Below are 26,428 nucleotides of genomic sequence, written 5' to 3'. Positions count from 1 at the left end.
CTAGGATCAATAAGGGGAAAGCCCAACAATAATAATAATAATTGTAGTACTTGTTAAGAATTTCAATCGTATCTACTGAGCATTTACTGTGTGCAGAGCACTATACTTCGCTCTTGGGAGAGTATAATATAACAATAAACAGACACATTCCCTGCCCACAAGGAGCTAAGTGCTTTCTAGGTGCAATACACTATAGTAAGCACTGTGGCAGATAAATGATAAACAGTCCCCACAGTCTACGTAGGAGAGAGAACAGATATTGAGTCCACATTTTGCGTATGAGGGAACTGAGGCAGAGAAAGTTAAGTGACTTGCCCAAGGTCACACAGCAGGTTCGTGGCGGAGGCGGGGTTAGAACCCAAGTCCTCTGACTCCCATTCATTCATTCATTCAATCGTATTTATTGAGCGCTTACTATGTGCAAAGCACTGTTCTAAGCGCTGGGGAGGATACAAGGGGATCAGGTTGTCCCACAGTCTTAATCCCCATTTTACAGATGAGGGAACTGAGGCCCAGAGAAGTGAAGTGACTTGCCCAAAGTGACACGGCTGACAATTGGCAGAGCCGGGATTCAAACCCATGACCTCTGATTCCAAAGCCCGGGCTCTTCCCACTGAGCCACGCCGCTTCTCTAGAGTTGGTAGACTTGTTTCCTGCCCACAGGGAGCTTACAGTCTAGAGGGGGGTGACAGATATTAATATAAATGTAACTTCCCCAGCGCTTAGAACAGTGCTTTGCACATAGTAAGCACTTAACAAATGCCATTATTATTATTTTGATTATAAATAAAGTTATGGATTGTAAATAAGAGCTGTGAGGCTGAGGGTGGGATGAATATCAAGTGCCCCAAGGGTATAGATTCAAGTGCATAGATGATGCAGAACACTGTTGGGTAAGGACCATCTCTATATGTTGCCAGCCTGTACTTCCCAAGCGCTCAGTACAGCGCTCTGCACACAGTAAGCGCTCAATAAATACGATTGAATGAATGAATGAATGCAGAAGGGAGAGAGGGAAAAGAGGGCTAAATTGGGGAAGAAGATGTGATCTTAATAAGGCTTTGAAGGTGGGGAGAGTGGTGGTCTTGTGCATATGGAGGTGGAAGGGAGTTCCAGGTTAAGGGGAGAAGGTGGGAAAGGGGTCGGTAGTGAGATACTTCCCAAGCGCTCAGTACAGTGCTCAGGCCTGTGTCCTCCCAGCAGGCCACACCGCTTCTCTGAAATGTTTGTGGAACTTTTCCTGAACCCTAAGGTCCAGAAGGAATGTTTCCAGGGCACTCCTTCCAAACGTTCTCAGTACTCAGTTCTGCTCAACCAGTTGAAGAATCCTGGGATGTGAGGTTGTCACAAAGCCATGGAGGAGGTCTGCTGGCGAATCTTTGCTGGCCGTTAGCCCACAGGGAGCCCACAACAGGTGCAGCGAGGAAGCAGAAGTGGGGAGCGGAGCAGATCGGTTCTCAGGCTGGAGGGTTCCTACAGCCCGAGGGAGTGGGAGGAAGTGGGCTGGCAGCAGCCTACGGAGAGCTAGGCCAGAGGGTGGGTGAGCCACTTGGCCGAGGTGGCTTCCTTGCACAAGTAAGGTCACAGCAGTCACAGTCCCATCTGCCAATTCAAAGCCTCTTCCAACGTGGGATAATTTGGGCCTTCATGCTGATAGAAAAATAAAAGTATACCAAAAATAACAAAAGTGACCCAGGTTTCAACTTATCCTGCGTTCTGTTCGCCCCCCCCACCCCACGAAAAAAAAACTTGAATACAGCCATTCCCATCTATCAAGGGTCTGAAGCAGTGTGGCTTAGTAGATAGAGCATGGGCCTGAGAGTCAAAAGGACCTGGGTTCTAATCTCATCTCTGCTGCTTGTCTGCCTAGTGACCTTGGGCAAGCCACTTCATTTCTCTGGGCCTCCATTCCCTCATCTGTAAAATGGGAATTAATAATAATAATGATGGCATTTATTAAGTGCTTACTATGTGCAAAGCACTGTTCTAAGCACTGGGGAGGTTACAAGGTGCTCAGGTTGTCCCATGGGGGGCTCACAGTCTTCATCCCCATTTTACAGATGAGGGAACTGAGGCACAGAGAAGTTAAGTGACTTTCACAAAGTCACACAGCTGACAATTGGCGGAGCAGGGATTTGAACCCATGACCTCTGGCTCCAGAGCTTGTGCTCTTTCCACTGAGCCAAGCTGCTTCTCAGTTAAGACTGTGAGCCCCCTGTGGGACAGAAACTGTGTCCAACCTGATTAGCTAGTATCTACCCCAGCGCTTAGAACAGTGCTTCGTGCTTGACACATAGTATGCGCTTAACAAATACCATCATCATTAGTTAAGTAATTTTAATAGGTTCTGTTATTCTCCGCCAATCTACCCTCTCTCTTCCTTTCTTCTCTATGGCTACTCAGTAGTTTTCCTTATTCATTTCACATTGAAGTACATGTTATACAAGCCATAACATGTAATCTTTATTTCTTCTGGAGGCGAAAGAGCGGCACCAGAGGATTTCTTGAGGTCACTTCCAGCTTTATTATTGTATGATTACAAGATTCTTCTCCAAAGTCCCCTTGCCCTCCTAGGATTCTGTTTATATTTTTTCATCAGAATTGATTGAAGGTTCAACTCTTTGAGTTGGATTTTTAGCCCAAACTTACATTTTCTTAACATCGTGCAATTAGGGTCATCATGGAAAAAGTGGGAGAGGAGTTTGGGAGGTAGGGCATGACCAATCAGTAGTATTTATTGAACACTTCCTGCTGCAGAACACTGTACTAAGCACTTGGGAGAGTACAATAAGATAGAGTTGGTAGGACGATTGCCGTTCTCTAAGCAGGAGTAAATGTTGGTCGCATGTTGATATTTTGAACCTTCCAAACTATGTTGAATACACAAAATAAAGTAAAATCCTGGTTGTTATAGGAAGTTGACTGTGTTTAGGAGGAGCCTTAACTCCTTAGGACCAATAGTTCTAGCAACACCTAAAACTTGGAGGCTTTAGCCAGTCAGTTGTATTTATTGAATGCTTACTGTGTGCAGAGCACTGAACTGAGCACTTGGGAGAGTACAATATGACAATATAATAGATACATTCCCTGCCCACAGCACATGAAACAAATACATGGGTGATTCTTCAGTCACTGGGTCAAACTCACTCTCCACCTCTAACCCCTGAAACCAAGCTGCCATTTGAGAACAGTTCAGGTAATTTTCCATATGGTGTTCTTATCAGGGACATAATAATTATGGCGTTCGTTAAGCGCTTACTATGTGCAAAGCACTGTTCTAATTTCTGGGGAGGATACAGGGTGATCAGGTTGTCCCACATGGGGCTCACAGTCTTAATCCCCATTTTACAGATGAGGTAACTGAGGCCCAGTGAAGTTAAGTGACTTGCCCAAAGTCACACAGCTGACAAATGGCAGAGCCAGGATTTGAACCCAAGACCTCTGACTCCCAAGCCTCTGCTCTTTCCACTGAGCCATGCTGCTTCTCTAATAATAGTATTTGTTAAGTGCTTACTATGTGCCAAGCACTGTTCTCAGCGCTGGGGTAAATACAGGGTAATCACGTTTACCACACGGGGCTGATACTTTTAATCCCCATTTTACAGATGAGATAACTGAGGCACAGAGAAGTTTAGTGACTTGCCCAAGGTCACATAGAAAATAAGTGGCAGGGGCGGGATTAGAACCCATGCCTTCTGACTCCCAAGCCCACACTCTTTCCACTAAGCCATATTGGTTCTCACCATCCATAGGGACATCCATGGGAGAGTCTGGATCTCCAGTAATAGAAGATGGGGAAGGAGAAGACTTTCAAGGCAGAAGTCCCAGCCCTTAAATCTTTCCCCTAGGGCTAGGGCTCACAGAAGACCCATATTGCCCCTGCCTCTCTACCCCTTGATGCCTCCTTGCATACTGTAAACATCTCTGCCTGGAATAATAATAATAATGATGGCATTTATTAAGCACTTACTATATGCAAAGCACTGTTCTAAGTGCTGGGGAGGTTACAAGGTGATCAGGTTGTCCCATGGAGGGCTCACAGTCTTAATCCCCATTTTACAGATGAGGTAATTGAGGCACAGAGAAGTTACGTGACTTGCCCAAAGTCACACAGCTGACAAGTGGCAGAGTGGGGATTTGAACCCATGACCTCTGACTCCAAAGCCCGTGCTCTTTCCACTGTGCCATGCTGCTTCTCTGGAATGCCCAGACCTCCTTCCCCATCAGTCCACATGGCAAAGACTCACCAAGAGAGTGAAGCAGTCAATCAGTCAATCAATTATTCATTTCTATTGAGCACTTACTGTGTGCAGAGCACTGTATTACGTAATTGGGAGAGTACAGCTTCACCTAGTGGAAAGAGCATGGGCCTGGGAGTTGGAGAACCTGGGTTCTAATCCCGGCTCCACTATCTGTCAGTTGTGTAACTGCAGGCAAGTCATGAAACTCCTCTGCACCCCAGTTACCTCATCTGTAAAATGGGAATGAAGACTTTGAGCCGAATGCAGGCCAGAGACTGTGTCCAACCCGATTTGCTTGTATCCACGCCAGCGCTTAGTACAGTGCCTGGCACATAGTAAGCACTTAACAAATAAGATTCATTCATTCAATGGTATTCATTGAGCACTTACTGTGTGCAAAGCACTGTACTAAGTAGTTGGGAGGCTACAATATAACAATAAACAGATACATTCATTCATTCAATTGTATTTATTGATAGCCTATTGCATGCTAAGCACTGTACCAAGCACTTGACAAGCACTTGAAATTCCCACAAGGAATTTCCAAAAAGTTTAAAGGGGGAGAAATAAGAGTGAGACAGAGACACCATCCCCCAGGGGCTGAAGCTGTCTTGGGTCCCACAGGGAACCAGGGCAGCTCCAAACCCCTTATCCCAAATGACACTACCCAGCGTGGCTCAGTGGAAAAAGCACCGGCTTTGGAGTCAGAGGTCATGGGTTCAAATCCCGGCTCTGCCAATTGTCAGCTGTGTGACTTTGGGCAAGTCACTTAACTTCTCTGTGCCTCAGTTACCTCATCTGTAAAATGGGGATTAAGACTGTGAGCCCCCCATGGGACAACCGGTTCACCTTGTAACCTCCCCAGAGCTTAGAACAGTGCTTTGCACATAGTAAGCGCTTAATAAATGCCATCATTATTATTATTGTTATCGGGCAGAATGGGTCTCTGGACACTTAGCACTTGCAGGATGGTGGCTGGTGGGGGAGTCATAAGGCCTCAGGCTCAGGTTTGCAATTGCTCCCACATTCCTCTTCCTATCTCACACAATGCTGGGTTTCTGAAACCACCCCCCTTCAAAGCCCTACTAAAAGTTCACCTCCTCCAGAAGGCCTTCTGGAATAAGCCCCCCTTTCCTCTGCTCCCCCTCTCCTCACCAGCACCCCCCAACTCCCTCCCTCTGCTCTACCCCCTCCCCGCCCCACAGCACTTGTGTGTATATATGTACGTATTTAAAATTCTATTTATTTTATTAATGATATATATATATATAATAATAATGATGATGGCATTTGTTAAGTGCTTACTATGTGCAAGGCATTGTTCTAAGCTCTGGGGCAGATACATGGTCATCAGGTTGTCCCACGTGGGGCTCACAGTCTTCATCCCCATTTTACAGATGAGGTAACTGAAGCACAGAGAAGTTAAGTGACTTGCCCAAGGTCACACAACTGACAATTGGCAGAGCCGGGATTTGAACCCATGACCTTTGATTCCCAAGCCCGTGCTCTTTCCATTGAGCCACGCTGCTTCTCTATAATTCTATTTATTTATATTGATGATATTGATGCCTGTTTACTTGTTTTGAAGCCTGTCTCCCCACTTCTAGATTGTGAGCCCACTGTGGGCAGGGATTGTCTCTATTTGTTGCTGAATTGTACTTTCCAAGCTCTTAGTACAGTGCTCTGCACACAGTAAGCACTAAATAAATAAGTTTGAATGAAAGCACAAAATGAGGGACTCTTATGGGCTTGGAGTCTGGGTGAGTGGCTCCCTGGGACAGCCCTGTAACCCTAGAAGCCTAAAAGAGCCAAGTACAATTTCCAAAAAGTGAACCATCCGTTCTCTCCTCGCTGTAAGGCCCCATACAGTTTTGCAAGAATCTGGGAAGCCAAACGGGACCAATACAATTCAGTAATATACAGTCCGCTTGCTGATAACAGTGCTCTGCACACAGGAAGCGCTCAATAAATACGATTGAAGGAATTAATGAATGAATATTTAGTCTCTAAATGTTGCCGACTTGTACTTCCCAAGCGCTTAGTACAGTGCTCTGCACACAGTAAGCGCTCAATAAATACGATTGAATGAATGAATGAATGAATGATAATGCAGGGGTCGCTTTCTCGAAGAACCCTATTTTAAAGAAAACTCGTTCTGTAGTATTCGCACCTTATCTGCAGCTCCATATATGCACAAAACCATTTTTGGCACCATCACATCATGTTCGATCCAGGCACGTGGTCAGAGCACGTTCCTTAATTACCCAACAGTATTCTGTTCAAAATGCATAGTGAAAACACATGTTCTAACAGAGCCAACTACACTATAGTTTTCACTGAATTTTTACATCCTCCATGTTTTGGTCATAAAATTATCTGAGTTAATATGCAGCTGCTTAACTGTATTGTAATTCCTTTTATCATTTTTAGTGGGAAGAATAGAAGGGTGCTGAAATATGGATAGAAACCAGGAACTTCCTGCATGTGAATATTAAAATTCATTGAAAGAAGTGAAAAGTAACGATTGCCAGAAAGCTAGGCATGCTACTTGATAACAAAAATGTTTGTTGCCGGCTAAGCAAGTGCATGCAATATTTGCTTATCTTTTGCATGCAAAACTATATAGATACACCCACCAATCTGCCTAAGAAATAACTGACTCCTACGTGCACGGTACATACTACCAAAGACTCACACTTTTTATCTTCACCAAGCAGGGGATATTCACTAAGAGGATAAAACCTCAACTAGAAACATGTAACAGGCAGATTTACTTTAGGTAGAGTTCATGTAGAACACTAGAAATTATAGTATGTTGAATTCATTATGGGATTAGGTGAACTAATGCCAATGATTAAAGGCAGTGTCATAATTAGTTCTTTTTCCTCCCTTCCAGCAAGTGATAGAACTTTTAAAGCAAGCCGATGATTCTTATCCAGCTCCTCTAGAAGAAGGCATATCTTACGATATCTATTCAACATTTATAGCACCCCCATCACCAGTTATGAAAACAGAGGTAAACAGTTATTCTATTTTTCTTCCTGATATTACTCTGCCACAGTGTTTTATTTTCTGGGAGAAAAAAAGAAATCAACTCACTGGTCTGTCTCATAGAATGTCTTAATTACTGATAATAATAATAATGATGGCATTTATTAAGTACTTACTATGTGCAAAGCACTGTTCTAAGCACTAGGGAGGTTACAAGGTGAACAGGTTGTCCCACAGGGGGCTCATCGTCTTCATCCTCATTTTACAGATGAGGGAACTGAGGCCCAGAGAAGTGAAGTGACTTACCCAAAGTCACCCAGCTGACATTTGGCAGAGCTTGGATTTGAACCCATGACCTCTGACTCCAAAGCCCATGCTCTTTCCACTGAGCCATGCTGCTTCTCATAATGATCCTTGAACAGGTTGTTTACACCTCAAGTGGTTGTCCATACAGCCATACATCAAACAGAAACTCCTTACCATTGGCTTTAGGGTATTCAATCAGCTTGCCCCTTACTGATCTCCTACCACAAGGTTGACTTCCTATTACAACCCAGCAGATACATTTTGCCCCTCTAGAGCCAACCTACTCACTGTATCTAGATCTCATCTGTCTCACCACTGATCCCACACCCATATCCTCTCTCTGGCGTAGAAAGCCCTCCCACTTCATATCAGAGAGACCACCTCTCTCTCCATCTTCAAAGCCATCCTAAAATGCCTTCTCCTCTGTGAGGCCTCCCTAAGCCCTTGTTTCCCCTAAATTCCCTCTAATAATAATAATGGTATTTGTTTAGTGCTAAGTGTGTGTCAAACACTGTTCTAGGCCCTGGGGGAGATGCAAGTTAATCATGTTGGACACAGGCCTTGTCCCACATAGGGCTCACAGTCTTAACCCCCATTTTACAAATGATAAACTGTGGCACAGAGAAATTAAGTGACTGCCCAAGGTCACACAGCAGACAAATGGTCCTTCTGACTCTCAGGCCTGTGCTCTATCCACTAGGCCATATTGCTTCCCGGCATTCTTCCCATCTGATCATTACCTATTTCTTTGGACTGGACCCTTTAAGCACATGATATTAAGTGCTTAGTACAGTGCTCTGCAAACAGTAAGTGCTCAATAAATACGATTGAATGATATTCATCCCACCCTTATCTACATATCCTTATGCCCTGCCATTTCTCCTATCTGTATTTATTTTAATGTCTGCCTTTTCCTCTTTACTGTAAGCTCATTGTCTTGGATTCCCCAAATGCTCAGCAAGTGCTCTGCACACAGTAAGTGTTCAGTAAATACCACTGAATGATCGACTAAATGGTTCAAAACTGTTTGGTTTGTTTTTTTTCTGTAGATGTAGTGGAATGCTAATTGACTATTAGAGGGCATTTATGGAGAGATACAGTTGGCAATCTCAGCCCCCATACCACTTATCCTCAAGAAGCATATGTATTCCCTCAGAAATTTGTTGTAAAGAAAAGATTGAAAAAAAAGTCCCCGACTCCCTGTCAAAAGTTATCCCAGGCTGGGCAGGATTTCTCAATCAATCAATCAGTATTTGGAAAGTATAGTACTACAGAATAGACAGACATGTTACCTGCCCACACTGTGTTTACCCTCTAGAAAGGTAGACAGGCATTAATATAAATGAATTATGGATATGTACATAAGTGCTGCCTGTTGTTGGGTAGGGACCGTCTCTATATGTTGCCAACTTGTACTTCCCAAGCGCTTAGTACAGTGCTCTGAACACAGTAAGTGCTCAATAAATATGATTGAATGAATGAATAAGTGCTGTGGGCCTGAAGATGGGGTGACTATCAAGTGCTTAAAGGATACAGACCCAAATGCATAGATGATACACTTAGACCCAGAGCCCCATGTCACTCTCCTGATTGACTTGTATCTACCCCAGCACTTAGGGCACATAGTAATTGCTTAACAAGTATCATAATTATGAATTTTTATTATGACACAGTAGGGAGAGGGTGTCAGGGAAAAGAGAGCTTAGTTGGGAAAGGCCTCTTGGAGGAGATGTTCCCTTAATAAGGCTTTGAAAGTGGGGAGAGTGGTGGTCTGGCACATATGGAGGGGGGAGGGAGCTCAAGGCAAAGGAGTTGGCTGTGATGTAGATGAAACCGAGGCACAGTAAGCAAGCTGGCGCTGGAGGAGTGAAGGGTGTGGGACAGGCTGCAGTAGGAGATAGGTGAGGTAAAATAGGAGGGGGTGAGCTGATCAAATGCTTTAAAGGCAATGGAAAGGAGTTTCTGTTTGATGCAGAGGTGGATGAGCAACCACTGGAGATTCTTGAGGAGTGGGGAGATGTGGACTGAACATTTTTTTAGAAAAATGATCTGGGCAGTGGAGTGAAATATTGGACTGGAGTGGGGAGATACAGGAAGCAGGGAGGTCATGAGGAGGCATGTGCAGAAATCTGCAGAGAAGCAGCATCGCTCAGTGGAAGGAGCACGGGCTGTGGAGCCAGAGGTCATGGGTTCAAATCCCGGCTCCACCAATTGTCAGCTGTGTGATTTTGGGCAAGTCACTTAACTTCTCTGTGCCTCAATTACCTCACCTGTAAAATGGGGATTAAGACTGTGAGCCCCACCCCCCCCGCCCGTGGGACAACCTGATCACCTTGTAACCTCCCCAACACTTAGAACAGTGCTTTGCACATAGTAAGCACTTAATAAATGCCATCACTATTAAATGAAGACAGGATATGATAGGCGCTTGGGTTAGTGTAGTAGCAGTTTGGAGAGGAAAGGGTGGATTTAAGCGATATCATGAAGACAGAACTGACAGGATTGGTATGAGAGAGGAGTCAAAGATAATGCCAAGGTTACGGGTTTGTGAGATATGGAGGATACTGGTATTGTCTACAATGATGAGAAAGTCAGAGGGAGGACAGAGTTTGGGCAGGAAGGTTAGAAGTCCTGTTTTGGAAATGTGTAGTTTGAGGTCAATGGGACATACAGAGAGAAGTCTTGAAGGCAGGAGAAAATGCAAGACTGCAGAGTAGGAGAGAAGTCAGGGCTGGAGAAGTAAATTTGGGAATCATAATAATAATTATGCTATTTGTTAAGTGCTTAATATGTGCCAAGCACTGTTCTAAGCACTGAGGTAGATACAAGGTAATCAGGTTATCCCACATGAGGTTCACAGTCTTAATCCCCATTTTAAAGATGAGGTAACTGAGGCCCAGAGAAGTTAAGTGACTTGCCCAAAGTCACACAGCTGATAAGTGGCAGAGCCAGGATTAGAACCTACCACCTCTGAATCCCAAGCCTGTGCTCATCTGTGTAAAGATGGAAATTGAAGCCCTGGGAGCAGCGAGTTCTCCAAGGGAGTGGGTGTAGATGAAGGCTAGAAGGGGACCCAGAACTGAGCCTGGAGGGACACCCCCCACCCTCATCCCCATCAGAGGGTAGAAGGTAGAGGAGGAACTTGCAAAAGAGCAGTTAGAGAGATAAGAGGAGAACCAGGAGAGGTCGGTGTCAGTGAATAAGGTTGCATAATGTTTCAAGAGAAGGAGGTGGTCCACTGTATTAAAGACACTGTGTAAAGATGAGGTTGGAATAGAGGCTATCAGATTTGGCAAGAAGGTCACTGGTGACCTTAGAGGGGGCAGTTACCATGGAGTGAAGAAGGTTGAAACCAGATTGGAGGGGATCGAGGAGAGAACTTAAGGGGACAAAGTGGAGTGGTGGATGTAAAGAACTTACTGAAGGAGTTTGAAGAGGAAGGATCGGAGGGAGATGGGGTGATAACTAGGGGGAGCCATGGAGTCGAGGGAGGGTATTTATTGGGTAGGGACTCACATGATCATGTTGGAAAGGAGTGGGGAAGAAACATTCATTAGAAAGTGAATGGTTGAAAATGGTTGAAGTTATGAAGGGATAGGGTCAGAGGGGCAGGTGCAGATCTCTCAGGATACGGCTGGGAATATTGTGAGAGTGGAAGAGGGTGCGGAAGGAGGGAGGGACTGGAGAGGAGCAGGGGAGATTTTAGAGAGCTCACACCTTATGGTTTCAATTTTGTCAATAAGTTATGTGTCTAGGTCTTAAGGGGAAAGAGATGGGCCCGGGGTGAGGGCAGGGTACGAGGTTTGAGGAGGGAGTTGAGAAGAGAGTTTCTCATAGAAACTATGAGAAATAGGAAGAATAGAAACTCTAGAAATAGGAAGTTTCATGTGGGTAAAGGAACCCTCTAATGAATTGAATGGCATTTATCTTATCGTATCAGGAGACTGATCAAGAATGCCCCAGTCCCTTAAGGGAATTCCAGCCAGAAACTGAGTCCATAGAAGAGGATCCATTGTGTGGCTACACCATTGAAGATGTAGAGTCAGTTCTGGGTCAACTCACGGATGAAGCTATAGAGAAGATTCAGGTACTCATATTGCAAATTCCTTCATTCATTTTAGCAGGCAGGGAATGTGTCTCTTCATTTTTATGTTGTACACTCCCAAGCACTTAGCAGTGCTTTGCACACAGTAAGAACTCAATAAATACAATCGCATAAATGGATAATTGGATAGCTTTATTACCTTAATGTCTGTCAGCTGTATCCACCCTGGGTTTGCATACAGGGAATGAATTCAATTTAAACAACTCTGTGCAGTTTTCAGAGAACTCACCAAAAGGTCAATCAGAACCCAAAAATAGGTTCAATAACCACTCCTAATGTAGTGTTAGCTACCAAATCATTTAGTGTACATAAGAGAAAACACACAGCATAGTAATGAGGTTCTCTGTACATTTTAATATTGCAAACAGTACTTATGTACACATCATTTCAATGTGCTAAAATTAGGGAAACATTTAAAACTTATTCTGCCAGGTCAAGCTATGGTTCTAGCATGGTTCAGTTTTCTGCCTCTGTACGAGAGCCATTGATATCAATAACTTATCTCAAATAATAATAATGATAATAATAATAATTATGGTAATGGTTAAGTGCTTACTATGTGCCAGGCACTGTACTAAGAGCTAAGGTGGATACAGCGTGGCTCAGTGGAAAGAGCATGGGCTTTGGAGTCAGAGGTCATGGGTTCAAATCCTGCTCTGCCAATTGTCAACTGTGGGACTTTGGCCAAGTCACTTCACTTCTCTGTGCCTCAGTTACCTCATCTGTAAAATGGGGATTAAGACTGTGAGCCCCCTGTGGAACACTCTGATCACCTTGTAACCTCCCCAGAGCTTAGAACAGTGATTGGCACATAGTAAGTGCTTAATAAATGCCATCATTATTATTATTATTACAAGTAAATTAGGTTGGACACAGTCCAGGTCCCACATGGGGCTCACAGTCTTCATCCCCATTTAACAGATGAGGTAACTGAGAAGTGAATTGACTTGCCCAAGACTTCACAGCAGAAGAGTGACAGAGCCAGGATTAAAACCCCTGTCCTTCTGACTTCCAGGCCTGTGCTCTTTAAGCCACACTCAAAGCTATTTCTTTTTCAAGTGTCCCTACCTACTAGATGTTTGACCCCATATACACTGTAGAAATGGTGAGGGAAACACCTGTCTTTCAAACCTCTACAGATTTATCAGTAAAAAAGGGTCACCTTCAAATATTTCCCCTTTCAAAAGGTGTAATGTTCCCAACCTAGAATAAGTGCCTCCCCCGAAAAAACCCTCACTAACTAATTTCATTTACAAGATTCAGGTACTCATATTACAAATGTCTTCATTCATTTTAGTGGGCAGGGAATGTGTCTGTTTATTTTTATGTGTCCATTTATTGTGGTATTGTACTCTCCCAAGCGCATAGTACAGTGCTCGGCACCCAATAAGCACTCAATAAATACGATTGACTGACTGAATGAATGAATAAATCAATTGCCTATTTCCAGTGGGTTTAAAAATTTTCCCTCGAAATGGTGAACAGCATAAAGAGGAAAGAATATTATAAATGCTGAAAATATAAATGCATCTCAGGGGAAGATTCAGTTGCTATCTGAACAGGAGACCGTACATATAAAGCACACTGTAACTGTATAAACAGCTAATTTGGACTGAGCAAAAGATTAGCTTGGCATAAGCACACATTGTTAGTTGTTTAATCATCAGATGTTATTGCACTATTTACATGAACATTGAGTGATTTAGTGCCAACAGAATAAGCCAAAGTCCTAAGCTTAATAAGGGGTGTTTAGTGTTTACCAGAAATAGTGGAAGAACACGTTTTACACAAAGCTTTATTGTTAGTAGGCTGATCAACGTAATAACCGGTTACTGTGTTGAAGGGGAGAATGCAGTTGAATTAAGCTGAGTTCAGAACATATATCCTTTTTTGGATTTGATAACGTTTCTTCTAAATATAGTGTAAGTATAATCAAGTCCCTAGGCTCACTGCGATCCTGCAGCTAGGGAATTATTCCCGAAGAACTCCTAGATGGTAATGGAACCTTCACGTCCTCCCCAACGTTGCAAACACATCTTTGCCAAAGCCGTGCTCCGTAGAGTGAGCGGTATAATATCTTTAACTACTGGTGGAATTGAGGGGCATTTGAAATTGGAGCCAGATAATACTAGCTGTTTTCCTTTTGATGTTTTGTGTGTGTGAACAGGAAGAGACTGAAGCAGCACTAAAGAAATGTTGCAGGAGAGTGACGGAGGAGGAGTCTGCCATGTGACTTTTTCTATAATGTGGGGTGGGCTGGAAGTATATGTAGGTTTCACAGTTAAATGGAATTAGGTTTGTGAACACTTGAAAGAGAAGCAACGTGGCTCAGTGGAAAGAGCGTAGGCTTGGGAGTCGGAGGTCATGGGTTCGAATCCTGCCTCAGCCACTTGTCAGCTGTGTGACCTTGGGCAAGCCACTTAACTTCTCTGTGCCTCAGTTACCTCATCTGTAAAATGGGGATGAAGGCTGTGAGCCCAACGTGGGACAACAGATCACCTTGTATCCCCCCATCGCTTAGAACAGTGCTTTGCACATAGTAAGCACTTAACAAGTGGCATCATTATTATTATTATTGAAAATGAGATTGAGAATAATGACCCCAAAAGAGCAAGGCTCCTTATGTTGAAGTTACCATTGGACACCAAGGCAGGGTCATTATAGGTTCAGACTTTCAGAAAACAATCATAAAATAGGAAGAGAATGGAGCTGAGTGAGACATCAGAGAGTGCAATCTGCATATTTAGACCTCCGAAGAAAAATGAACATACTTAGGCCTTGGAGGAAGAATCAACATCCCTGTAAGCAATGAGTAAGGTGTGTGTGGGTACACCCTCAGAGCTGGGGATACTACCCCGATTTGTGCAAATGCTGGGTGTGCCCCTGGTGGCTCCTGACAATGTACCTTAAGGGTGCAATGCTAAAACAGCATGGTATAGTGGAAACAGCCACAGGCCTGGGAGTCAGAAGGTCATGGGTTCTAATCCTAGTTCTGCCGCTTGTCTGCTGTGTGATGTTGGGCAAGTCACTTAGCTTCTCTGTGCCTCAGTTACCTCATGTGTAAAATGAGGATCGAGACCATGAGCCCCAAGTGGGACAGGGACTGTATCCAACCCAATTTGCTCGTATCCTCCCCAGCTCTTGGTACAGTGCCAGGCACATAGTAAGCGCTTAATAAATACCACATTTATTGTTATTATTATTACTAAAGGTGCACAGCTCCTGGAATTCCTGAGCCTTGTCACAATTTAAGTCTCCTAGGCTGACCAGCAGCTCAGGGTAACCCTGAGCCACTTCCTGTGGATTATGGGTGCCAAAGAGAAGCAGCATAGCATAGTGGATAGAGCCTGGGAGTCAGAAGGTCATGAGCTCTAATCTCAGCTTCACCATCTGTCTGCCACATGACCCTGGGCAAGTCACTTCACTTTTCTGGGCCTCAGTTACCTCATCTGTAAAATGGGAATTGAGTCTGTGGGCCCCACATGGGCCTCACATGGGACACGTGTCCAACTTGATTTGTTTGTATCCACCCCAGAGTTTAGTACAGTGTGTGGTACATAGTAAACACTTAAATACCATTATCATTATTATTATTATTATTAAAGCAGGAATCTGGATCGGCATTGGCCAGTTTCTGGGTGACTCATCCAGTAGGGGCCTGACCTTAGTATGGTGCTCTGTACACAGTAAGCGCTCAATAAATATTATTGAATGAATGAATGATCCTTCAGCTCAGCAACCACAGAATTCAGAAAGCAGCTCAGACTGTAAGCTCATTGTCTGCAGGAAATGTGTCTGTTATATCATACTCTTCCAGGAACTCAGTACAGGCTCTATATGTAGGGACCGTCTCTATATGTCACCAACTTGTATTTCCTAAGTGCTTAGTACAATGCTCTGCACACAGGTAAGCACTCAATAAATACAATTGAATGAATACACAGTAAGCGCTCAAGAAATACGATTGACAGACTGACTCCAGACCCTCCAGCAGCCTAGAGCAGTTCTCCCAGACTCCTGACAAGTCCAGCATAACAGTGTAATGATCCCATGTGGGCAGTGTTTCACAGCTCAAGGGCGGGGGGGGGTGTGGTGTGGTGTGTGTGTGTGTGTGTGTGTGTGTGTGTGTGTGTGTGTGTGTGTGTGTGTGTGTGTGAACTTCTGTCATCAGTCCACACCTTAAATTGCCAAGATTGATCTAATTAAACTGACACACCCTCTCTGCCAAGATTGATCTGATGAGGCATTGGTTCCAAGGCCCAGTTCTGCTCCAAGCACAGTCCAGGAGCAGAACAACAGGAGCTAGAGGTAGTTCTCCTCTTTAAAGCCCAGTGTAAGCCACCAGACCCCTCTCAGGGGTCACACCTGCAGAGTTCCTAATACTCTGCCAGTCTTGACTTCAGAAGGGAGAGTCAAGCAGAGGCATATCCACTCCATTCCTAGCTTGGGCAGTGGCTAGCAAGTGGAAGGCAATCTGCTACAAGTCAAAACTGAACTGTGCTGGGCAGCAGGAGCTTGGGAGAGAGTCGAGGGTGGTGACTCAAGTTGACTGCGTGAAAGGAGTCCAAGAGAAGCAGCGTGACTTAGTGGAAAGAGCATGTGCTTGGGAGCCAGAGGTTGTGGGTTCTAGTCCCGGCTCCACCACTGGTCAGCTGCGTGACTTTGGGCAAGTCACTTAACTTCTCTGGGCCTCAGCTACTTCATCTGTAAAATGGAGATGAAGGTTGTGAGCCCTACGTGGGACAACCTGATTACCTTGTATCTACGCCAGCACTTAGAACAGTGCTCGGCACATAGTAAGCACTAAACAAATACCATTATTATTATTAAGGAGGTGATGGTAAACCTCTTCCAAATTCTTACCAAGAAAACCCTATGGATACATTACCAGAATGATTGCAGATAGAAGTGGAGCATAATGGGAGAGATGTGTCCATGGCATCGCTATGGTTTGGAGATGACTCAGTGGCATAATACAAGCCACCAAACAACACCAGAGCAGGGAGGACAGAGGCAGAGACATCCTCTCAGGTCCTCCATTCCTGGGTGCGTGTAGGGGTTGGGGGGTTTCTTCCAGTAGTGGGGAGGATTGGAGCCCAGAACCAGTGGCCTTTGCTAACTAGCAGACATGAACAATCAACCACTTTGCTTACTACTAAAACCTCTCAGGAGGCCCAGAGATTCTAGTTATCTTATGTTCCAAACAAAGAGCTCCTAAATCCAGCTGAGGGGTCTTTGAGTGTCTTCTTCCACTGGAGACTCAAACAGGGACTGGAGAAAGATTAACTTGCTTCCACAGTTCAAGGGGATAGGTTTTACACTCTCCGGAGCCTTTAAAATGGAAGAGATGGGATAAACAATAATTCTCTCACTCAACCACTCGATCACTTTATTGAGCACTTGCTCTGGGTAGAGCACTGTACTAAGCACAGGAAGGTACAATTCAGTATGGTTGGTAGACAAAATCCTTGCCCACTTGGAGCTTACCATCTATAGGGGGAGACAGACATTAAAAGGAATTACAGAGAGGGGAAATAGTAGAGTATAGGACTAGTACATGAATGCTGTGGAGCTGAAATAAGGATTTGGGAGAGTTCCTACACCATTGTAGACACAGCTCCTGCCCACAAAGAGCTTAAAGCAAATTTTCTTAATTCCTCCCCTCTCTCCTTCTCCACTTCCTCCTCTCCAACCACTCCAGTATGCTCATACAAGAAGGCCAGTCCATATATTCATTAATTATGATAATTGTAGTAATTGTGGTATTTGCAAAGCACTTGCTACATGCCAGGCACTGTACTAAGCGCTGGAATGGATACAAGCAATGAATTGGGTTGGACACAGTCCCTGTCTCACATGGGTCTCACAGTCTTAAATCCCATTTTACAGATGACATAACTGAGGCGCAGAGAAGTGAAATGACTTGCCCAAGGCTACACGACATACAAGTGGCGGAGCCGGGATTAGAACCTATGACCTTCTGGCTATGAGGCCCGTGCTCTATCCATTACGCCATGCTGCATAATACTCTCTCTAGTGTGCACAGTATTGTTTGAGATGTGGCCAATGTCACACTAAAAGTGGTTCAGGATTTCTGCTAGCAACATGGTACTCCTTCTTCACTGCCCTGTGTCATCGCCTGAGGACCTCTTAAAGAGCCACAGTGGGAAGGAGCTGACCAGTCAGTAACACAAACAGCTGCCACTTGAAATGTGCGCTCTCTTCAAATAAAAAATAAAGACGCATAGAAGTCTGATTCCTGCTCTATAAACTGGGGGCATTTTAGAGCCCCAAATCCTGAAGTAACAAGGGCCTGGGAGTCAGAAGTTCATGGGTTCTAATTCCAGCTCCGCCACATGTCTGCTGTGTGGTCTTGGTCATGCCACTTCACTTCTCTGTGCCTCAGATAACTCATCTGTATAATAGGGATTGAGATTGTGAGCCCCACGTGGGACAGAGACTGTGTCCAACCCTATTTTTTCTTGTATCCACTCTAGTGCCTGCAACATAGTAAGTGCTTAACAAATACTACAATTAGACTGTACTCTCTACTGTGCTCCATGCTCAGTGCTCAATAAATGCAATTGATTGATAAGTGAACAAATGTAGCAGAGCAGAAGCAGGCTGTCATGATCAGAAAACTGCTTACTGAATGTGAAATTAATACCAGATGCAAGATCTCAAAACAGTTAAGAATCAGTAGACAAGCAGATGAAGGAGCTCTGATGATAATGAATCACAACTTGGAGATGTATCTCTGAGGGATGAAAAAAGGCTGGCATTAATCGTGAGTGAAAGTCACTAACATCAAACAGAACATCATTTTGATTCTGTCATGACTTCATTTCGTGAATCTAAACCAATACAACCCGGGGCACAGTATCCCAAAGACATACTTTCAAAAGATCAGATATCATAATGGGTTACTGTTTATAATGTAAATAAGATTTACTTCATTAGCTGAATGAAAAAATCAGATCATTCTCTGTAAGTTTGTTTTGGGCAGGGAACATGTATACCAACTCTGTTATAGGGTACTAGGGTACTCTTCCAAGCCTTAGCACAGTGCTCTGCACACAGTAAACTCATTGTACTTCCCAAGCACTTAATCCAGTGCTCTGCACACAGTAAGCGCTCAATAAATATGATTGATTGATAATAAATGTAAGTGATTGGTTGTTCTGTAGAGTTCATTGAGTTATAGACAACTTTCTCCAGGAGGTTGTAGATGAATGGTAGGAGGGAGATGTGGTGATAACTGGAGGGAGTCATGGGGTCAAAGGAAGGCTTTTTTAGGCTAGGGGAGATACGACCATGTTTGAAAGCAATGGAGAAGTAGTCACTGGAGAGTGAATATTAAAGATGGCGGTTGGGGGGGATAAAGGGAGGAAGGCAAGTGTTGCAATAAGGTGCAATTAATAAAAGTATATGATTGTCCATAAATTTACTTCCCTTGCGCTGAATGACTCAAGAAAAGATCAACTGATGAAATAATAAATCTATGCATGCAAAGATTAATTCCTTACTCAAAAATTACAAATACCTGAAGATTGAAAAAACGATCACAAATCATCACAGGAATGTAGACACGGCCATATTAAACTCTGTAAGAATGAATTGCTATTAAAAAAAACAGCTAGAATGTGAGCACAATTCTAGAATATTTTCATCTAATAGAAATTTTAAGGATTTATAAAATCAATTATTTGATTGCTAATAATCTTTGCAGAATCCAGAGACCAAAGATATTATCTAGTTACCACTTTTAAATACTAAAAGGATTGGCAAACTGTAAGCTTGTTATGGGCAGGAAATGTGTCTACCAACTCTGTTGTAGTGTACTCTCCCAAGCGTTTAATATTGTGTTCTGCACACAGAAAGCACTCAATAAATACCATTGATGATAATGATGGCGATGTCTGAGAGCCATACATGCAAATGGGAGAATAATTTGTAATGATTCATTTAGAGCTGCCTTTATGCTGAATCTGTTCAGCATAAAATAAATGATACTAGTCAGAGATTTTAGATAAAATACAAGGATGAATATCACATTGACAGTCATTTGCTCTTCAAGATGACCTGAAGGTCCATGCACTCTAAAATCCAGCTGGATAAAGTGCTAAAAATTACAAAGGACTTTAGTGATGACCTGCGAATATAACTGGAGGTTGAAAAATGCAATCGATAGAAATGAAAGAACAATTTACTTTGATGGACAGGTTCACTGTCAGAAGAGACCAAATTATTGAAGGCATAGTTTAAAGTGAATTGGGCTTCAAACCATTAAAATAAATTAACCATATTGCAGTTTCTTAGGTTCTGAAGAAACTCTCCAGGTTATAAGCAGCATTACTATTATTATTAATAATAACAATTTTAAAATGTGAGGCAATATTAAAAGTATACCTCAGCACAGGCAATAAATACAACCGAGCCAATGAATGCATTTACTGAACCAGTTCAAAATCTGGTGTTATAAAAAAGGCTAATATTAAAGAACTCCCAAGCCAACAACGATCCCTAACACTTGAATTCCTCAGGCAGTTATCATGCATGAGGTTAAGTAAGATTTAATTGCTATCTAATAGGAACTAATATCTCAGGGTGTTTCAGGCTTCCCAGACACTCAATTACATGAACATCTCCAAACAGAAGCTAATGTAACTTACACACAATGCACATACACCTATGGAAAATGAAGATATACTCGTATATATAATGTGACATGACAAATCACATCATCCAGCATGATTAAGACTTCACTGTTCGTAATGTCAGCTCTGAAAGCATGTTATGTCAGTCCATATGTATGAATATGCAAAGTTTATACGAAGATATATGTTTTCAAAGGTGACATTCCTAATTAGCTAGTGGGATCCAATCCACTAATATCCTAGCACATGTTAGGGAAGCAGCATGGCCTAGTGGAAAGGGTTCAGCCCTGGGAGTCAGAGATCCTGTGCGACATTGGGCAAGTCTATTAAATTATCTGCCTCAATTCCCACATCTACAAAATGGAGATTTAATACCTATCTCCCTCCTACTAAGACTGTGATGGATATGATTCTCTTGTATCTCCCCTGGTGCTTAGTCCAGTGCTTGGCATATTGTACATGCTTAACAAATATCATTATTATTATTAGTAATAGTAGTGGTAGTGTTTTCGTTATTCATTTTTGTTATTTCAAATTTTTTTCATATTTATCATATTTATTGAACATGTACTGTGTGCAGAGCACCGTACTCAGAGCTTGAGAGTACACTATAGCAACAACACAGAATTGGTAGGCACATTCTTGCCCACAACAAGCTTGCAGTCTAGTGGCAGGGACAGACATAAATATGAATAGATAAATTATGGATATGTTCATAAGTGCTGTGGTTACATATTTTTTCATATGTGTTGTATTGAGTGCTTACTAAGCAATACTAAGTGCTTACTACTACTTACTAAACAGAGCCCTATACTAAGAGCTTGGGACAGTATAATAGAGCAATATACCAGAGTTTGTAGACACATTCCCTGCCAAGTAACCTTGTGTGCCAAGGTTACAAGCTTGTGAGACAGAATGAATGGTAGTGCTGTCTACAGGAACGGGAAAATCATGGGGAGGACAGCATTTTGGTGAGAAGATGTGTTCCACTTTGGACATTTTAAGAGATTCAGATGTAGGTGTCTATAAGGTTGAAAAGACCTATGTGTGGACGACACTATTTCATATTATGTTCACTACAGGCGCGCTTTCTCCCAGTCTGTCTGTTTTCAAGAGTGCCTCCTGTTTTCTCAATTACCTCAAAGCCTGTACTCAGTGGGAGCTGCCACTCTCCCAATCTTTGTCTGCCAGACTGGTCTATTTTTTTGCAGTGGTCTTCCAACAGTTCTTTACTGTATCATGCTTTTTGACAGTGGGCTTTACTATGTCTTTAAAGTGTTTCCTCAGTCCTCCTGGCTTGAGTTTATAGTTTTTCATTCACCAAATGACAGCTGTGATCATGTAGTCTCCTCCCCTGAATCTGGTGAGCTGGCACATTTCCCCCCTTCTGAAAGCTCACCTCCTCCAGGAGGCCTTCCCAGACTGAGCCCCCCCTTTTCCTCTGCTCCTCCTTCCTTCCCCATCGCCCCTACTCCCTCCCTCGGCTCTACCCCACTCCCCGCCCCACAGCACTTGTGTATATATGTACATATGTTTTATTCTATTTATTTTATTAATGATGTGTATATATCTATAATTCTATTTATTTATATTGATGCTATTGATGCCTGTCTACTTGTTTTTGTTTTGTTGTCTGTCTCCCCCCTACTAGACTGTGAGCCTGTTGTTGGGTAGGGATTGTCTCTCTCGGTTGGTGATGATGATGGCATTTGTTAAGCGCTTACTATGTGTAAAGCACTGTTCTAAGCACTGGGGGGATACAAGGTGATCAGGTTGTCCCATGTGGGGCTCACAGTCATAATCCCCATTTTACAGATGAGGTAACTGAGGCTCCAAGAAGTTGTGACTTGCCCAAGGTCACACAGCAGATGTGTGGCAGAGCCGGTATTCGAACCCATGACCTCTGACTCCAAAGCCTGTGCTCTTTCCACTGAGCAACTTGGCTGCTTAGCCAAGTTGTACTTTCCAAGTACTTAGTACAGTACTCTGCACACTATAGGTGCTCAATAAATACGACTGGATGAATGAATGATTGCTCTGCGCATCACCTCAGTTCTGGGAAGCTGATTGTGTTCCATGTCCTCAATGTTGGGAATCTCCCCCAGCCATTTGAATATGTCTCCTAGGTGATACTGGTGAAGCTGTATAAAAAACTGTATAGGTCTTCTTTTTAGATTCATCTGGATACTTGTGCTACCTGCTGCTAGAAAAAAACAATAACAATAATCATAATTTTGGTATTTGTTAAGTGCTTACCATGTGCCAAGCACTGTTCTAAACACTAGGGTAGATACAAGATAATCAGGTTGGACACAGTTCCTGTCCCACATGGGGCTCACAGCCTTAATCCCCATTTTACAGATGAGGGAACTGAGGCACAGAAAAGTTAAGAGACTCACCCCAGGTCACACAGCAGGCACGTCACAGTGCTGGGATTAGAACCCCCCACATCCTCTGACTCCCAGGCACGGGCTCTTTCCACTAGGTCAGGCTACTTCTTTAACCTGGAGTAAATCTCACTGGGGCTGAGGTTTCTCATCGTTTGGTTTTTTTTTACCCATCTTCCTTCCCCACTTGTCTCACCCACCTTTAAACTTCCTTCCCCGGAGCCCCCAAATACTTCCCCTCTGCCATTCTGATCCCCAAGACTTAGTACTAGGTTCCCCCGTTGCTCCCATGTGGGGCAGAGGCAGTATCCAATGTGATTTTCTTGCATCTAGTTATCCCAGGACTTAGTACAGTGCTTGGCACGTAGTAAGCCCTTGATAAACCCCGCAATTATTATTAGCAAGTAGTAGTAGTAATAGTTCTATGTCAGCCTTAGATCCCAAAACTTGGGCACCAATTTTCAAAAGATAAAAATGTGCCCTTTGCAACCCACCCTTGTCACTACAGGCTGCCTCAATTCATTCTGACCTTTTCATACATTTTCATAGCCAGGATCTCACCACATTAGGGTAACATGGGCTTCTGGTCTCACATTCTCCATCATGTCCTCAGTCATTCGATGGTATTTATTGAGCACTTACCTTGTGCAGATTACTGTACTAAGCGCTTGGAAGAGCACAATACATTAGCAAGAGTAGCCATGATTCCTGCCATCAGGGAGCTTGCGATCTTCCAGTTTGGTCTGAAAAGGAACCTCGCAGCAGAGAGACACAGGGATGGGAAGTATGCAATTTTTTTTTTCTTCCTGAAAGCACAGGATGGGTTTGGGATTTCATTGCTTAGACCTGACATAGCCAGAGGAGAGGAGAGGGTGGGTAAAAAGTTTCAGGGGGCCAGTGGGGAATGGAGGGGAGCACAAGAGGACCCACAGGGTAGAAGTTGGAAGGAGGGCAGAAATGGAGGGTGAATGAAAAAAATATATATTGCCTTAACTAAGAAGCCACTGCAATCTATTTCTTTATTATCCTCTGGGACAAAGGTAAATCTTTAGTTGGCAAAAGTGAAACCACTTCCATCTATCTCTTTATTGCCTCTGGGACAAAGGAAAGTCTGCTTTTCCCAGCCACACATACACACCTCCATCTGAGAGAGCCTAAAAGGCCATCATTTGTGTGACAAAATATTTTATGACTTGCCCCAGAGCTGCAACTGAAAGGATCAGACGATATATGAAGAATATGGAAAAATGAGTAATAAATATTTATAAACTGTATCACTTTCAAATTGCCAAGTGGAGGACCTGTTTTTTACCCTAAATATTCTGTTTCAATCAGTCATTAAAATTAATCCCTAGTTTCACACCACAGAAACCTAGAAATATATTTATATATATGTACTTATATATAAAAGTAAAGCATAAAGATGAGTAGTTAACGATCAGTTAATCCACACATTCAGTCATTGACAGACCAGTTATCTAAAATACATTATCACACCAATCCCTAATTCTAACTCTGAAAACTAACCCTTCTCCAATGAAATATAACAATACCTCTAGCCCTAACTCAATCAATCATATTTATTGAGTGCTTATGGTATGCAGAACACTGTACTAAGGGTTTGGGAGAGTACAGGGAGAGACATTCCCTGTCCACAATGAGATTATAGTCTAGAAGGGGAGACACATTAATATAAATGAATAAATTGTGGACCTATACATAAGTGCTATGGGGCTCAGCAGGGGCTCAGCACCTCGCCCCCTCCTACCTCACCTCCCTTCTCTCCTTCTACAGCCCAGCCCGCACCCTCCACTCCTCTGCCGCTAATCTCCTCACCATGCCTCGTTCTCGCCTGTCCCGCCGTCGACCCCCGGCCCACGTCATCCCCCTGGCCTGGAATGCCCTCCCTCCCAACATCCGCCAAGCTAGCTCTCTTCCTCCCTTCAAGGCCCTACTGAGAGCTCACCTCCTCCAGGAGGCCTTCCCAGACTGAGCCCCCTCCTTCCTCTCCCCCTCGCCCCCCTTTCCATCCCCCCATCTTACCTCCTTCCCTTCCCCACAGCACCTGTATATATGTATATATGTTTGTACATATTTATTACTCTATTTTTTTATTTTACTTGTACATATCTATTCTATTTATTTTATTTTGTTAATATGTTTGGTTTTGTTCTCTGTCTCCCCTTCTAGATTGTGAGCCCACTGTTGGGTAAGGACTGTCTCTATATGTTGCCAACTTGTACTTCCCAAGCGCTTAGTACAGTGCTCTGTACACAGTAAGCGCTCAATAAATGCGATTGATTGATTGAATAAAGGGAGCAAGTCAGGGTGATGCAGAAAGGAGGAGGAAAAGAGGAAATGAGGGCTTAGTCAGGGAAGGCCTCTTGGAGGAGATGCACCTTCAATAAGTCTCATTCTCCCACTCCAACCCTGGGCATAACCTTTATCTTGAACAAATATTTTTCAAAGTCCAAAGGGTCAGTGATTATATTTCCAATGAGAAATCAGCAGCAGTTGGAAATTATGGGACTTGAGATTTTTGGTTTTGTCTAATTTCTTTCTAACCCTTTTGGAGTACAGAATATGATCCAGCAACTAATCTGCCAACAATTCAACAACAAACCCAGATACAAGGAGTTTCACAGAATTTACCCATATCAATCTAGCCAAATTACCAAGCTAAAACTGTGTCTAATTTATTATGGCTGAAGAAGGATTACAGTCTTCTGAGACAAAACAGGTGCTTGTGTGTTTCAAGATAGAGTGATTGGCCCTAAAAAAATGATTACAACATTGCTCTGCTACTGACTGAGAGGAAATCCAGACAAAACTCTTAACCCTTCCCAGCAAAGGCTACATAGGATGAGGATGAGAGGAGCGGAAGTTCTTTTTCTTCTGTTCACTGCTCTCCTAACTGGCCCCACCTCAAAGCAGTTCCTCCTATATGTAAGCTCACTGCAAGTTAAGGCATTATTTGGAAAGGCTGGGACCAAAGCAACAAGTTCAATAGCCTGGAGTGCTTTCTGTAAAATGCTGAGCCTGTGTATATGGCCCGTGACCCAGAGTCTCCAGCTCAAACTCTTCTTGTTGAAAACCCTATAACTTGAACCTTTGACTTGATGGAAATTCAGACACTGTATGGCCATTGAATATCAGGTTGGAGGAAGTATTATCTTGAAGTCTGTTAATACAAACCACAGACGCAATTATGTTACTGAATCAGTCTTCTATTGCTAGTTAGTTAATGATTACCAAGGTTTTATAAATATGAACCCAAGAATGTGATGGAAAACAATAGTAGAGTCATAACAACAAAGCACGTAATTATGGCCAGTGGGCTGGATTCTCTGGGGCTTGATTGCTGTTATGGGGCTTAAATTAAATTCACTGATTTTGCTACTTCTGTTTCCTTCAGCAGAAAAGTTCCAAGAATATAATAATATAATTTTGTAAGCACTTACTATGTGCTAAATGCTGGGGTCAATACATGATAATCAGATCAGTCTCTGTCCCATAGAGGGTTCACAATTCAAGAGGGAGGACAAGCAAGAGTTACATCCCCATTTTACAGGTGAGGGCACCCAGGCACGGAGAGGTTAAATGACTTGCCCAAGAAGGCAGAGCTAAAACTAATCCCTGAGTCTCCCAGACCTGTGTTCTTTCCATTGAACAATGTAAATATTGGAAAAATACTTAATTAGGTGGGGATAGATAAGTTGAAATCTTATCCATCTCACCACT

General features: G+C 43.2%; 1 protein-coding gene across 3 annotated transcripts in view; it reads left to right on the top strand.

Moving 5' to 3' along the window:
- Nucleotides 1-26,428, top strand: part of CABCOCO1 (ciliary associated calcium binding coiled-coil 1) — a 182,450-nt gene that overhangs the window by 148,701 nt on the left and 7,321 nt on the right. For 2 of the 3 annotated variants that reach the window (XR_005449828.1, XM_038744137.1), the window contains exons 6-7: nucleotides 7,138-7,257; nucleotides 11,479-11,625. Coding sequence is in view for 2 of the 3 variants with exons in the window: in XM_038744137.1 (XP_038600065.1) it covers nucleotides 7,138-7,257; nucleotides 11,479-11,625 (267 nt within the window). In the remaining variant the exon portion in view is untranslated. The remainder of the gene's footprint in view (nucleotides 1-7,137; nucleotides 7,258-11,478; nucleotides 11,626-26,428) is intronic. The other variant, XM_038744138.1, reaches the window with a different exon arrangement.

The sequence above is a fragment of the Tachyglossus aculeatus genome, chromosome 3 (genome assembly GCF_015852505.1).
Source record: "Tachyglossus aculeatus isolate mTacAcu1 chromosome 3, mTacAcu1.pri, whole genome shotgun sequence".
Classification (NCBI taxonomy): domain Eukaryota; kingdom Metazoa; phylum Chordata; class Mammalia; order Monotremata; family Tachyglossidae; genus Tachyglossus; species Tachyglossus aculeatus.
Note: the sequence above shows the minus strand (reverse complement) of the source record. Positions and strands in the feature narration are given on the sequence as shown.